Source organism: Chiroxiphia lanceolata, chromosome 12 (genome assembly GCF_009829145.1).
Source record: "Chiroxiphia lanceolata isolate bChiLan1 chromosome 12, bChiLan1.pri, whole genome shotgun sequence".
In the NCBI taxonomy this organism is placed as follows: domain Eukaryota; kingdom Metazoa; phylum Chordata; class Aves; order Passeriformes; family Pipridae; genus Chiroxiphia; species Chiroxiphia lanceolata.
Genome location: NC_045648.1, coordinates 13,310,088 through 13,326,292, shown reverse-complemented (window position 1 = coordinate 13,326,292; position 16,205 = coordinate 13,310,088). Strand labels below are relative to the sequence as shown.

Genomic DNA, 16,205 nt, shown 5'->3' with positions numbered 1-16,205 from the left:
TAGAGTTAACATCCTTTCCTCTTATCTTCCACTTGACAAATTTTGATATAGCAAGTAAATATCTCTCTGTTAAAAGCAGTGAAACATTAAAGTGCACTGTGTAAAGGTGTAGATTATAAGGGTTGGCTTTATCAGCTTGCCTGATTACTTCTAGTGTGTGCAGCTAAGAGCCCACTAAGAGCAGTAACTGACCTCCTTCACTAATTCAGTCATTATTCCTTTATAGGTGAATCTCAGGGATAAACAGTTAAGTGGGTGGTGATTACATTATACACCAAAATGTGTGCCATTTTATGGTAGAATAAACAGCTTCAGAAAAATATGAAGAAAGTGCTTTGGGGAAAAAACCCCAGCAGCTGTTTACTCCAACCTTTCTGAATTCACAGAGCCTCAAATGAAAAATTGTGGAATTCTCTTCTCATTTTATCCACAACAATGCTATGTAGCAGGAACCACCTCATCTCTTCATTATCTCTCTTTTTTATTTGAAAATGAGTCTGCTGATATCTTCTTACATTAATTTTTGTTAACTGTTAATAGATTCTGTGTTTTAAATGTCATCTACTGTTGACACTTTGGGCCACACCTTGCAGAAATATAGTTAGGAGGTGCTGTGACTGACTGACACATACGAGTGGAAATTTCTGAGGAGGGCAGTATTATACTCAGATGAAATCCTCTTTAATTTGTTTGAAGTTACTGGTGCCACACCTGATACTACTAAAGTTACAAAGCCTGAATCGTTTAAGAAGTCACTTAATGTCTACATTGATGCTTACATTTTAAGATGTTTAATTATCAGCCTAACTTTTCACATGGAAAAGTGGTTTCGTTAAGTTGTGACTTTAAAAATGTCCCCACCAAGATGTCCCTCTGCCATGTTCTGCAATGCCTATCAGCAGGATATGCACTAACAAAATAACTTGGGTCCAGCCCACTCTGATATGATCTTAGTGGACTGTTAACTCTCTAAAGGCTGTGCATGTTTTCTCTAAATGTCTAAATATACTTATGACAAATCTACTTTTTATTATTCAAGCAAGAGGATTGAGGGTATTGAAAGACATCCTTAAAATCTCATCTAAATCTCCCAAAAGGGTCTCCTGGAAAGAATCTGGTTTGCCTGTGTGGAGTCATTTTTAGAAGGCTGGCATCAACATTCCAGCTGCATGTCCTCCCTTCCTCTTAGTTATTTCTTCCCTAAGCAAAGCTGAAAACCTCAACCTGTGTAACTAGAACCACTTGTGACCAAAAGCAATGACAAATGTGTATCATCGCAGAACATTATGTGTATTATTGCACAACATTATATTATATATATATATGTATACCTAATTTATTTTATTTTTTAGGACATTGAGATGTCAAATCTTACACTTATAAAACAGTCAGATGTTAGACAGTGCAAATCTTACTTTAATATATTATAAAGTTATATAGTAAGCCCACTGCATGGGCTTCACATGCAGATAAACCCAATAGTTACATAAATAATATCAAATGACAAAACTAGATAGCAGTTTCTGCATACTTTATTTTACAATTCCTCACTAAATATATTTACAGGACACAGAGTTTGCTTTAGTGCAATACATAGTAATGTTGCATAAGTACAAACTGTTGAACATTTCTAAAAAAAAAATTAAAGAAATAAAGCACTTAACTGATGTTACAGCTAAGTATGTAAAGCAACGTTATAACTCTGAGTGAAAATGCTCACAGCATCTTTTCTTTTCATAAACAATTTCTAGAAACAAATCACAAACCAACATTACATATCCCAAACTACCAACCCTTGTACAGTACCATATCATTTAAAAAATGACTTTTTAAAAGCACATATACTGTACTGTACAGCAGTCTGTTCTACAGATACTGACTTACTCTTTTAATACAAATATGATATTACCATGGCAGTTTTGAAGAACAAAGTTATCTCAAGATATCAAACATCAGTAACAAACTCTGGTAAGCACAGCTTCTTGAGGACCTGCTTAAACAGCATTTCTTCACAGTGATATTTATGAAAGGTTGGAAAAGAGATTAGCATAAAATATTTCCATCCTTTTTCAGTTTTTATGCAAAAATCATTACTTTATATTGGTAATTATAAAATTACAAACACTTTCTATAAGTAACTGCATCTGTAGTAATGATAGAAAAAGTTATCAGTAAGACACCTAAAATGAGGCTTGCATAAAATGACAGTTTGAAGAAAACTAGGTACCTCATTTTTAAAATAATGGTAAAGGAGGTAACTTAATTTAGAATAAGCAACACAGTAATTTAACAGAGACAATCTATTAATCAATTAAAAAAGCTAATTATTTATTAATAAATGTTAAAAAATAAAGGAATTGTGATGAGGTGAAATCAACATTTCAAAAGATATGATGAAACATTTACTCTTAGTTTTGGCACTTCATTGGAACAATTACTTTACCAAAGACCAAAATATGTATAAAAGATATACAGCTCCTTGACATACCTTGCAAATATAGTACATAAGTACTGGCAAACACTGAAAACATAGTTAGTTAAACATTCCCACAGATTTGCACATGCATGCACTATTCAGACAACAGCATTGTATCTATGTTCTGGCGGTGACAATCTTGCATTACTGGGGGATTTTAGGCCGTTTCTTCAGCAGATCTTGTTTCTGTTTTAAGTCTTACAAACTCTTTAGCAACTTCGTCATTGTTCCTCTGAGAAAGTATTCTAAGGATGGTGAGCCCAGTCTCGTCTACAGAGATGTTTCTCAGCAGGGGGTACCAGGAGGCACAGCTTCCTTTCTCGGCGATGTTTTGCAGCTGAATGACTGTCATCCCGATGATTCGGTCTTCCCGAGCAAAGCAGTAATCTTTCACTGAGAGGTGAAGTTCGTAGGCTCCTGGCTTATCTTCATTACTCAGCGTGCTGTGTGGATGAAAAAATGTGAATTTAGAACAAGGAGTTCAGTTTACTTTTCCCCAAGGGATGAATTCACTGTAGAAATCTTGGAAAAATGAAAGTGATGGTGGTAGTTTAATTTTGTAGTTCCATTTTGTTGCAACAAATATCATTTAGTTTTACACTTCCCACAGAGTTAACTTTTCAGATGCTACTGGTGATGTAGCTTCTGTTCCCACTGATCTGAACAGGAACAGAGAATTTGTTCAATGTCTGAAATAGGCAGTTACCTTTCCCTAGAAAGCACATAAAATATTCAACTAGTTCTACAACTGTCAGCACCTCAACTTTTAAAAATATAAAGAAAATCACTGGCAACAAACATCAAAAGTAGCTTTGTGGTCAGACACGGTGACTGAACTCGTTCCCAGTCAGGGCTGAAGGATAAGAGGATGAAAATAAATTGGTTTCACTTATAAAAGAGGAGGAGGAGTAAACATTGAGAAGTGCTGTGAGAAGTCCTAAATTTAAAACTCCAGGTTAGGTGAAAGTTTCTAACAGTTTTAAGGATTAAATTATAACAGCATTAGATAAACAGTGCTGGTAACAATGTGCAACCCTTTACATATTTAGATAGCTCTACAGTCATAAGGTTCCAGATATGTAGCAGTAATAATCAATGCTTCAGTCCAAATAACTACTGAGGCCAATGGATTCTGAAGTATAAGACCAGTTATTCCTCTATAGGGAAATGAATTATACATTTTAACCAGCTTTTTCAAGACTGAGAGCTTAGTGGCTCCATTCATCTTCATATAAAACTAAGATACAAATTAGTAAATAATTTTGAAATGGTGTCTATATCTATGGATTTTGATGTGTATAGCAGCCTTAGGATGGGGTTTTTATGCTCTTACTGATTTAACGGCAAAAATTTGCACAAAATATGCAATTAGCAGACAAAAGAGACTTACAATTGAAAAGTTTCATTGTATTTTGGTGACCAGGTGTTGCTCTTCGTCTTGGTTCCATGTTTTCTTTTCTTGTCACTTAGTTTAGGACCTAACATGCAAACCTCCACAAACGGCCGGAACATGGCTGTTGTTTGCCAGTTTAGATTATTAATTGCCACAACTATACAGAAATAAAAGAAACAAAGTTAAATAAAATTCCACTGGAGGAGTTCCAATTAATTACCCTGCATGACTTTGTATAGCCAACAAAAGGTGACCTGAGAGCTTTCCTACAGCATACCAATACCTGGCAAGCCCAGGAGGAGCTTTGCCTGTTTGCTGCCAAGTAAAGACATCTGACTACTTTTGGGCTCAACAGTATCAAACATAAACGTATGTTTTACAAATCCTTTACATTTACAGCTTTTTATTTTTTTTTTTGCCTGCTACCTTCACTGTAATTAAAAAATCAGCTTATACTAATCTCAGTGATACTGGGTTTCTCTCTGAAACTCAGGTTGTGCAGAACAAAGACATTTTGTTAAAAAGGCAAATTCTTGATACTTAGTGCAGTCATTCACCACCCAGCTTTGCTGCAGATTTTAGAGAGTTAAGTGATATGCAAGCAATACAGAGGATATTTTGATGCATTTTACTTTATAGTTCCAGTTTTATAACTTACATTTTAATGGTCTATACAGAGAAGAACAGACAGTACTTAATTGCATAATCTGGACTTCTGCTGATGTTGAGAAAGGAAAAAGTACATTCCCAATCACCTGAAGCACACTCACAGCTTCACAAGTACTGTAATACTTAACATTTGTTATTTTATTATTGTTATGTTTTATTTAGGGTGTAGTGCTTGGGGAGTTTGCTCTTTGTTCTTGTTTTCTTTTTAAAGGTAGATGCTGGAAACTTACCTTTTACAGTGACTTTATGCTCCCCAGTTCCAGGATGTGTGGAGACATCCACTTGTATAGATATCTCACCCACGGAATTATTAGCAGTTTGAGCTGAAACAATAATTAATAGGTTAGCACATCTGACTTCAAGAGAAATAGTGGAAGTTGAGTGGCATTTTCTACCAAAACCACTTAGAAATTTCTGACATGTGTTTTACATTTAGGTGTGAATCAGTTACAGATTCATAAGTGATTTTGCCACAAAAGTACGTGGCAATTGCAAATGTTTGTGTAAAGTGCCTCTAAAATAAAATATCCTGTTCATCCGGAACTTTCCATTTTTGTTGTCATCAGATGTGTTTGTGTCTTGAAATGCAAAAGTTTTGTCAAACTTTGTTTCCATGTGCACCCCAAAAATCTTATTGATAGTATGCATTTGGAAAGTTACTTCTGTGTTGTTATTGATTAATCCTTTTCTGGGGGTTATGTCTCAGCAAGGTATTAAAGTTCTGCAGTAGCACAGAGAGAGAGGCTTAAAGAAAAAAAGGGGAAGGTTGAAGGGATGGCAGAGGAGCCAGAAACTTTAATTTTTAAAATTTTTCCTTTTGACCACCAACAGAGGTTCTAAGTCAACTTGCACAGAAAGATTCTTTAAAAGGATTCTCAGTATGTATTGAAAAGTCAGATTAGAACAGTACAACATAAACAAAATTGGATGTGTTTACTTGTTCTTTGCTTGGATGACTCTCAGTGCTGAATTCAGTGAGCTGCACTTGTGCCCCAGTGTAATCTTTGTGAACCACAGACTAAAGCAAATTACTGCCCCTTTATAAGGCTACTATTTCTGTGGGTAGCAGAGGAATGACTCTGTCTGCCTTCTATTTATACAGAAATTCCTTAACCACTGGCTCTCCATCTATCTATATGTGAGGAGAATCAAACATACCTTTAGAAGTTTTCCAGCAGTTCATACAGGAATTAAGGAAAGGGTAGGGAGAAGAGTGTCTTATGTAATAATAAAGGGGGAAATGATTCCCCCCCATAAATTAGTTTATACCCAGAATATTTTTTGTTCCTTTATCATACATAGTTTGTTTGGTTTTTTTTTTTTTTTTCCTTCTTGATTTCCTCATCAGTGGCTTCCTAGAAAGGGGTTCCACAGTGCTTTTTATTAATTGTGTTGGAGTGATCTGTAATTACACTGTCTACACTGGATGAACATTGCAAAGCCAATTGAATGCTCTTACCCCAAGTATTACTGCTTCAGAGAACAAGTTTGGTTTTTTTTTTCCTGATAAATCAAAATGTGGAAATTTAGTAATCATTTAACATGCTCAGAACCTTGAACGTTTTTCTGCATTTTCCAGCTTTCAGGTGAGTTTGGCTTGGAATTGTAATAAATCCACTTTTGGAATGTAGTCAACAGTGTTTCAGTAAAAATATACAGTGTCAATACCTTAATGTAGCTATAGCTGCCACTTCTGAATTGCAGGGTACATGTACTAATGTTGCTGTTAGATGTATTTCAGTAAAAGGCAGAGGGTTTGGACCACTACTGGCATGGAAAAAAGCAATTTATCAGATATCAGATTTTTAATGACAAGCAGTTGTGTTTCAATGACAACAATTAAGTTTACTTTTGTATTTGCATAATTACTTAAAGCTACACTATATAGAATCTCTAAGATGGTGAACCATTCTTCATCTTGCTCACAATAAATAATATATAACTTTTTTAAGAACTTATATAAAAATTTAGGAATCAAATGGACTAGAAAAGCTAAATAAAATTAGTAGAATGGCTTTATTTAAAAGGGTAAACAAAAGTATTACCCAACTACAGTAAAATTTACTTTTATTTGGGAAGAGAAAGGGAAATCTCTTTGGTCAAGGTCATAAATTTAACTCTGATTTTCTTTTCTCTTACAAACAGTGTCCTTAGGCCATGTATCTGTGAGTAGCATGTTTTTAATGGAGTTACATTTAACCCACGGTGCTGACTTGTGTGAAAAAGCCTTCCCTTACATTATTGTGGATTAAATGAAGACAACACCTATAATTCAGAAGGCAGCTTATCCAGGGTAGAACTCCAGTACTATACATAATACATATTTATTTATAGGGTATTCTTGTTGGCTTTGTGATGCTGCAAAGTAAATCAAAGAGAGTAGAGACTGGAGGTCCTGGAGCATTAGTCTGTCTTGTGAAATCCCACCTTTTCAAATTGTTACATAGTGCATGGAATTCAAACTTGATGGGTTCTTTTTGTGGTGGTGAACATTTTTACGAACAATGCTCTTTATTCCATGGATAGCCTTCCTTCAGCTCTGAAGTTTCAGTTGAACATACTGTAACTCTTCAGTTTTTAATCTTTTGTTCTAATTAAAAAGCTCTCAATGCCAAGTTGGACAGGAGAAAAGAACTAGGAATCTGCAACACTTAAATCTTAGGGACACTGAATGTGTTGGATAAACTGAACATGCTGAGAAAATGAGAAGTTCTTGAACTCTGTCTCAATCACAATTAATAATAATTTACTTCTGAGTGCAGTGGAAGGTGAGTTAGGCTGATCCTGAATATCACTGAAAATATCAGCCAGTGCAAATTACTTGTTTTAGCCTCTAGCTTAAAAAAAACCCAAACCAAACCCCGGTCAGGAGAAATCAAGAGTGTTGTAAAAGAAAACAATTAGCATTTTTATTAGATAGCTTAGGCAGCAGCCTGTGGAAGATGGTAATAGTGGAGTGTGCTGTGTTAACCTCTAATGCCATGTATGATTTTACCAAAACAAAAATCTATGAATCTGTAAGATAAGGCTTGTTCTCTTTCTCCAACTTTTTTATCAATTTATGCAAAGTGTATTCTTGCAAAGGTCTTCTAACTGATCTCCCATTCCTTTTTGTAGTAGACCATAATTCACAACACTGCTCTAAGCAGTACCACAAATATATGGTGGGATTAGCCCTGTGTGCACAGTTCTGCTCGATATGGTTATAAAGAAATCTGTGCAAAACATCCCATGGTTTTATACTGAAAGCAGCTGACATGAAAATGATCCTACATTCAGTATTGCTGAGGAAACCTCCTGCAGCAGAATGTCTCAGCCAGCAGAGACAATTTCCAGTGGAGTCTAGAATATAAAGTTGGTTTCTTTCAGTGACCACCCCACCCACCTTTCTCTCTCTTTTTCTGACCTGCGGAGCAAACTAGAGATACAATTTTAGGACATTCAATATTTGCTTAGGGTGGCTCTTCTGGATGTTCAAGAACTGTGGCACCTCATTTTAAAGTCCCTGATCTACCTATTTCTGCTGGGTTTTGTTTTCTTTCTTGCTATCAGTTCTTGTAAAGTCACAGCAGGAATTAGTGATTCTGATTGCAATATAGAAAGGTCCATTTATCCTACCACATCTAATAAGCCAATTTAACTGACAGTAAATATCTAGCCCTTCTCTGCAGAGAATGACTGCACCTTTCTTCCTTTAGTGCTGTAACATAACTCATTCAAAGATTAACAAACTTATAAATGATTCTCCTTTGAAAACCTTATGCACCTTTAACTATTGCTGCTTGCACTCTAATCTCTGTTTTACAATTAATTTGTTAGGATATTCATGTGATTCAAAATACATTATCCTTTCAAAGTGGTCAGCTACATTTAAAGTGCAGTTATTCTTTTGCAGCAAACAAACTGGAAAGGAAAAAAAATCTCCTCTAGCCAAAGATGCTTGCTCCTCAGGTAACAAAAAGTCCAAAAAGTCAGGCTTTGATTCCTCCTTATTTAGCATCTGGAATGCCAACAAAGTGATGGCTGTTATAGCCTTAATGATTTTGACAGAAGACAGACATTTTGGACCAAGCCAAATATTTCTTAGTCATGATAATCATATTGGCTACATATGCACAGAGAAACAAATTCCCCTGCCTTTTATTCCTTTGTAGGTACCTTTGGAGAAGTGTGAACTTGTGGACTGTTGTGGACTCTGGTAGATAAAACAGCAGAAAATGCAAGGGGAAAAATGGGTCATGTATATCTTGTAAAAATAAAACAGAATCTCCCTGTATTTTCTAGGATGATATTCCTGATAAAGAGAATCCTAGTGGATCAATCTGTGATTGCGCACAAAAGTACATTACTGTGGAAGGGTTCCTTTGTCCTCCTTGATCCTTTAGCAGCAAGAAGTTTTCAAATGAGGAGTACTCTGGAAAATAACTTCTAGGTTTGCATGATAAAAGACCCCAGCAGAAATAAATGGGATTCACAGAGGATGAACTAGCATAAAATTTAAGAACAGAATTTCAGGCCTTGAAATAGGAGAAGCAGTACATCTGGTGGAAGGTACTTTTCAGCTGTTCTGGAAGTTGAGGCATGGAAACTGGGATGCTTTCATGAGTTCTTAAATAATAGAAAATATTAAGTTTGGAGGCCACAAGGAGCATTGGTATGCAGCATGGACCTCAATGAGAGTGACAAAATGAAGCTGAGAAGCTGAGGCAATGATTGTGCTGTTCACAGGTCTCAGCTCTGACTCTCCAAACACCACAGTTATGCTGCTGTGAATAGTTAAGAGAGCAGAGCTTGTACATAATTACTAATGTATCATTTCATGATATGGAACATCATCTGCCTTATGTATTATCTTATGATAGCAATTCTTTCATTTGAAACACCTTTCAGATCTTTTGATATTCATCTTCCTGTTGGTAGGCTCACATAAATCCTTAAATCTAGAGAAGGCTTTATTTGACAGTCTGTTTCTCACAACATAAATGATAAAAGACAGCAGCAAATTGTGTGTCTTGGAGAGTGAGAGAGATGTTAAGGACATGCTTGCAAAACAAGAATTCTTTTTCTGCTGCAAAGTTATCTAGTAGCAAAAGAGAAGAATAATGGAGTGTTTTTGTCATTCTTCACCTGCGGACATATTATTTTTGTTTCATCTAATAACAATTACAGCTTTCAATAACACGGATTTAATTCCTTTTCCTTGTCTTTTTTCTTTTATTTTTTTTTTTTAATGCTGTATTCCAGAAGCATTAATTGATAAAGTGTTTGTGATCTGTGCAGTGCCCATTCTTGTTTATTGGTGCTTGCAAGGACAGTTCTAACTATACAGCCATACTTTAAAAAATGCACTTTTCTTCCCAAATGTTTATGAGGGCAATATGCAGATAATCTTTGTCTCTCTGAGCCTTTCCCCAAACTTGCATTGCATGCATAAAGCTTATAGGATTTGTTTGGGAAATCGTGTTTTATTCAAAAGTTCTCTTTTATTAAAAAACCCGAAATCTTATTAGTTAACGAAGTAGATTGTTTTTTCCTCCACCTTCTGTCAAGTTTATAGATCTGTTGAGCCTTAAGTATGTGGTTGTCAGAGTATATGTGTAAGAGAGAGAGTAGGTGTATGGGACAAGGAGGTGTAGTCAAAACTGGAGGCTTGTGGAAATTCAGTAGAAAAATAAAGGTTGAACTTTGTCACCCAAACCAGCAGTGTGTGTCCAAAACCCACTGTAGCCTGAGATTCATGGTCTTTCTCAGCTCAGGTCCCAGAGAATTCAGGAATGTACTGTATCCCTCTCCTAATGTGAGAAGTTACATATGTCTGAGGAAGGAATTGATTCCATTTCTGGAAGCTGGAACCTACTAAACAGTTGACACAGTGTCCAAAAGAGACCAGTGTCTGGTCTCAGGTGCTTGAAAACAGAGCTCCTATTAGTATTTGAAAGGCTTTTATTCTATCTGCATCTATTACAATGTAATAATCTATTACTTGCTTTGAAAGAAAAGCACAAAATGTCCTAATTTATTGAATACGTAAAAATACATTGTCAGAAGTCCTTTACTTAAATTTACTATATTTTTTTTTCTTCACACAATTATCTTCTCATTTTCCATGCATTCATGGTTCCTTGCAAGTATTTAAGGGGCAAAATGACCCCTAGGTTGAGAAGGAACACATGAATTAAATATTTTACTTTATGCAAAAGAAGTGCTTCATTAAAAAGCAAAGGAATCTAATATTTACCAAGCACCCATCTGACTTTAAATACGAATGTGTTTTTTACTGAACTAATCAGTGCTTATATAATAACAATGTAAGACAAGATTTTAAAAAAATTTGGGATTTTTTTCTTTCATTGAATTTGGAATTTTATAATTTGCCAAGGTTACCATGCTGGTATTTGGTATTTCTCTCCTTCCAGCTGGCATGGATCTATAATCGATGTTAGGCTACTCACATTGTTCTTTTCTCCACTATTTATTTGAGGTCTCTGATTTCCCCAACTTTCACACTAAATGAAGGTGATTAATGCTTACTGATTTTTTTCAGCCTTTCCCTTTACTTTATACTTAGTTGACCAAGTCTCTCTGTATATCTACACTGCCTCCTTCTAATGTCTATGGCTTCTTGTATTTTATAGTGCTGGGGCTGGATGCTCTTTTAAAGACTGTCTTCCTAGACTTTGGTAGTTTCTTGGCTTTCTCCTCATCCAGGCACTCATAAACTTATTGGAAGTGGTGACTAGCAGTATTTTTGCCCCAAAGTAGTCAAAGACAATAAGCTAGAGTCTGGAACAGTTTGTATGATTGTATTAAGTTTCTAAATCTGTGGAGGAGGCTTACATTTGTCTCCTCTTTTTTTTTTTTTTACTCCAGCTTTTAGGGTTCAAGATTTCAAGATGTTCTTTACCTCTCTGAGAATTAGAAACCTAGCTCTGAAGAAAAACAACTACCTGCAAACAAATCATCATGCGTGACGTGATTTTATTACCCAAGACTTAGAAAAGCTCACTGAGCACTGTGAGCCAGGCAGTAAAACCAGCTGACCTGGCAATGTTGCCTGTGGTTACCCTACCCTACCCTACCCCATTTGCTCACTAGCTGCTTCAGCATAAAGCTGTTTATTTAAACACTGGACCTATGCTTTGACCTTATTTTCCATACAGGATGTAAGAAGGAAAAAGCTGAACAAATATTCAAGCTTTCACAGAGTTCAATGCTCCAGGAATTACACAAGCTATGAAATGAGCACTTTAGTTCAGACAAGCATCTGTCATCTTTTGATTGATGATGCCAATAAAATACATATATTTGTCTGGTGTTCATCTACTAATTTATTAGAAGATAAAAGATTAGAGTGAGTCATCGAGTTGTTTTTCACAGGATCCTGAGACTGCGATTTAGAGGAAAATCTTGAGTGCATTTTTAACACTTCCATTTAATACAAAGAGTAAGTTAAAGCTGAAATGTTAAGAGAAAAGGAAGGCATGAGGGAAACCTGATTTTATCATGACAACCACACTAACTGCAACATGTGCTTTGCTTTAAAAGGTTGCTGTACAAATGGTTCATAACTGTTTGTTTCTGGGGGATTCTGAGAACCAAGTCCACTTTCTTGAAGGCTGACTTCAGCAACCATTTATTCACCAGGCTGCCATGAAAAGATTGAAAAGATTTAGAAGGTTTGTATTTGATTAGAAAACGGAAGTAATTTCTCTTACGGATCGCTTGGTGTGACGGAATTAAGGCTGACAGGGGATTCGGCAGCATCTGTAAGCCTCTCTCTACAACTGTACAAAGCCACACTATCAAAATACATTCTCTCCTACTGGAATTTCTGTGGTGTCAGACAGAGCGATTTGAGGCATTCAGAGAGCATAATATAAAAGCAGAATATTACAGTGTTAGTAGAAAGTACTGGTTTGAGTGTCAGAGTGGAAACCCAGTTAAGGCCTTTCCCTTCATCTCTGCCATGTTTTACACAGCAAGGGCTGGAATTGAACAGCTCCATCGTGACCATCCCTCCTCTGGAGCTGTTGCTCTGCCCGTGTGCTGAGAAACACGGATGAGGCAGCTCTGATCTGGGAGGAGTGTATCCAACTGGCATCACCCCTCCCTGTATATGAATGTGTGTGTTCTGTCCAGCATTTTAACCAGGCAACATCCAGGCCTCTTAAGAGGTTTATATATGTATTGAATGCTCCACGGATACTAATAAGAAATTATTTTTAAAAATTGATGACATATAATTGATGGATATCTGTAGCTTGTGTTTATTTTCTTGAAGACTTAGAGGGAACCTATATACAACTTGTTTCTAATTTAGGTGCTTTACTGTGACATTTAAGGAACAACCAGACATTTCCTAATGTAACAACCTCTGAGGTGAATATTTTGTAAAGATCTTCTGCTTTACCAACAGTCTGGTTTTCTATATGTGAACTTTAAAAGTATTTGTTTTCTACCACTATTCTGAATGCATTTATTTTGCTATCAGCATACACTAGAATATTTCTACTAGTTGTAATTCCACGAGTTTCTTCATTGTTATATTTCCTGCTGTTTGTTCCTATACAGTGCTTGCAATTGTGCACTGATTCCTGCAGCTCGTAATGCAGGTCTGGTTTTTTTCTTTCATGAAATAAGGTTGTGTAACACACGATTCTGACCTCAATTTGAAACTACAGTGGATGAAGCAGGGATTATTTCTTGAGTTAAATTCTCTCTGAAGTATAGGTTATGAGAGAACTGCAGGACTTGAATTTCCTGATAGAATACAAGTATAGCTTTCAAAACGTGACAGTTGATTGTAAAACAGTTTTGACAAGCAAAAGCAGAAACAAATCTTTCTTTTTGCACTTATAAGAGCTGCTAAACAATTTTTATTTTCTTTAATCTGATGTCATCTATTTTCTTGCCTAAACTACAGTTAACTAGCAGTTTATTATTTTAATGTGATTCCATATATTTAAAAAGATATTGAGGTTCTGCTTTGCCTTGTACCATTACAGGTTGCAAAGGAACACAGAAATGAATTTTGACCTGGCAGTTCCAAAGAATTTCTCTTTAGTTTTGTTTTTCTACCTTCCTTCCCTGTGTTGGTGACTTCACAAGACGAGTGTGGAGCTCCTGTTAGAGATACTCAATCTCATTAGGTAAATATGCTTATTATATTTTCTTGTTTTCAGATGCATCTTCCCCTTTTGCCTTTCAGTTGTCTGTCACAAGAATGAAGAAATCTGATACAGACCAGCTGATGTGAGAGCAAAGCCTTTTCTGCAGCCTTGTAAACACACAAGTAGGGATTGCAGTATGAGCTCTGTGTTGTGAGATGAATATTGATTTTTCTGCTTAAGTAATACAAATTATTTAAAGTCAAGCTGAAAAATACATTGCAGTCCTGCCACTACCTATTACTGTCATTTATCTTGCAATAACAGTAGCATTCTCTAATGAGGTTTATAAAACTAAGCTAAGCTGCTGTAAATTCATAAGAAAAAATATTTCTCTATTTCCAATAAGTAACCATTTTTGATGCAACAGTGATACTTACTTTGGAGAAATTAGTGCTAATAAATGAGAACTAATTCAGGACACTGTGTTTGAGGTGCTGTCTTTTTATGTACATTGCTAAAGCTAAAATAATATTTGTTCAAGGGTTATTAGAGCTGATGCTAACCAAATGTAAATATTCACAATACAGAGTTTATGAAATTACTGAAGATTTAAGGCACTTCCTTAACTACAGGCATAAATCTCATTTTAATTTTGATAGCCTTTAAATTAAGTAGTTTAAGAGGTGAAGTTATTAATTCAATAAAAAGGTGACTGCCTCTCTGGTTTTTTAGGAATTATTTTAGAGAAGCTTCTGCAGTTCTGATCTCAGCTTTGAGTAATGGTGAGGCAAATACACCACAGAGTAGGAAAGTTTATACAATAGGCCAGTAACTATGGATGCAGTTTTACTTCAGCATTCTGAGTCTTTTCCCTCTCTTCTGAAATACAGAAATACAGTAGGAGTTTGCCCTTTGGTTTCTATAGTTTTGCCTTCATTGTGAGAATGTCATTGAATTTAGCTCAAGTTTACTTAAAATTACCTTATCCTGCCTGAACTGAGATTTGACCATTTTGTCTAGAGCTGTTGTAGGTTGATAACTTGAATAAATACATCAATGTACAAAATATATGGTCATTTGCAGAAGGCTTGGACCTTTCCCTGATACTCTGGGCTGGTTTGCTGGCTGCTTTCCACCTGTTACCCAGCCATGGTGTGTTCTGCCCATCCAGCACTGAACCCCCAGTTCCTGCAACTAAACTGCGTTTTACAGGTCAGGCTTGGCAGTGTGCTACTGTTTTACAACTGATTCATTCTTGGCACAAAGTGCACAAACAATTGTTTGGTTACAAAAGATTTTGAAAACAATCCATATTACAGACTGAATTTATGCAAGCATATTATCCTGCAGCTGAATTTAGAGGAAAAAAACCACCCACTTTTACAGTATGAGCTAATGTTTGTTATTATTAGTGTTCAATCTAATAGTGACAATTTACAGCTGACAGAAGTCCAGAGGAAAGAAGATCAGTTTGGGATGTGAACCTCAGATGATCTACTTGGTAATGGTGTGTTGGTGCCACAAGATCCTCACTTGGCTGTGTTTTATATGCTCTTTGCAGAGATATCAATGACCACAGAGTGTGTTAAATACTGATCACTCAGGTTTTGAAACACAGTTCTCTTCACTAAACTGCCTTCAGGTTTTTAAAAATCCTTGAGGTGTATATCAATGTCCATTTTAAAGACTCCAAAAGTGACCTGCTCCATGAACTGGTTCTTGGCAACATTAGCACCAGGGTATGGTTGAATAAGAAGAAAACACTGATCCAGAAGAATGAGCTTACAACAGGCACTGCAGCATCACCTGACTACCTCCTGGTTAATGTTAAATGTGAAATTCAGACAGGTAGAACGAAATTCGTTAGCAGTTTATGATTCATTGTATGTAGTATTACAAAAGTTTCCTACCAAAAAGTACTGATAATTTATTTGCCAAAGAGAATGCAATGCTGCTCTGCATGTTTTCTGTGGGTGGGTTGGTATTAAAATAGGACAAGTGCTAGCAGGTTTTGCTTATTTTTCTGGAAATTTTTATGCTAAGGGACAATTAGAGATGAAAGTCCCCCTATTGATACCAACTTTAAATCTGTAAAGATCAGAGTTTCTACAGTATGTAATTTCCAAGCAAATAAGTTGAAAGTGTGTGGCAGATCTGGGATAGCAGTAGGGATGCAATTGAAGAGAAACCTCTCTCTCCTTTTGTGCCAGGAAGAAATCTAGGTTTTTAATATGATAGCATATGACAGAACTTAAGCTGTCAGTAAGTGTACTAATCTGGTACCTGTACTGCCTGTATGAACTTTAAAGATAACAGAAAAATGTTGTCTAATAAATAATTCTCATAGTGTGGTTATAGATTTGTTTTCACAGTGCTGCGTGAGCATTAAATTTACAACTTTCTGCAGCATAGAATTGCTACAATTGAAAAAGATCTTCAGCCATGACAAATCTTTATATGGAGAAAAAAAAAAGCAATATTTTCAGTTACTGAAACAGTTACTGCTGGCTTATGTGCTCAGCATTGTCATTTACTTATTCAAACACTTGTTTGCTTT

The 16,205-nt window shown here is 35.9% G+C and overlaps 1 protein-coding gene across 4 annotated transcripts in view; it reads right to left on the bottom strand.

Moving 5' to 3' along the window:
* Positions 1–1,516: 1,516 nt before the first annotated feature.
* UNC13C (unc-13 homolog C) overlaps positions 1,517–16,205 on the bottom strand; it is a 144,074-nt gene continuing 129,385 nt past the window's right edge. For all 4 annotated transcript variants that reach the window (XM_032700018.1, XM_032700021.1, XM_032700019.1 and 1 more), the window contains 3 exons: positions 4,769–4,861; positions 3,867–4,026; positions 1,517–2,919 (listed from right to left, as the gene is read on the bottom strand). In XM_032700018.1, the coding sequence (XP_032555909.1) occupies positions 2,634–2,919; positions 3,867–4,026; positions 4,769–4,861 (539 nt within the window). In that variant the 3' untranslated portion in view covers positions 1,517–2,633. The remainder of the gene's footprint in view (positions 2,920–3,866; positions 4,027–4,768; positions 4,862–16,205) is intronic.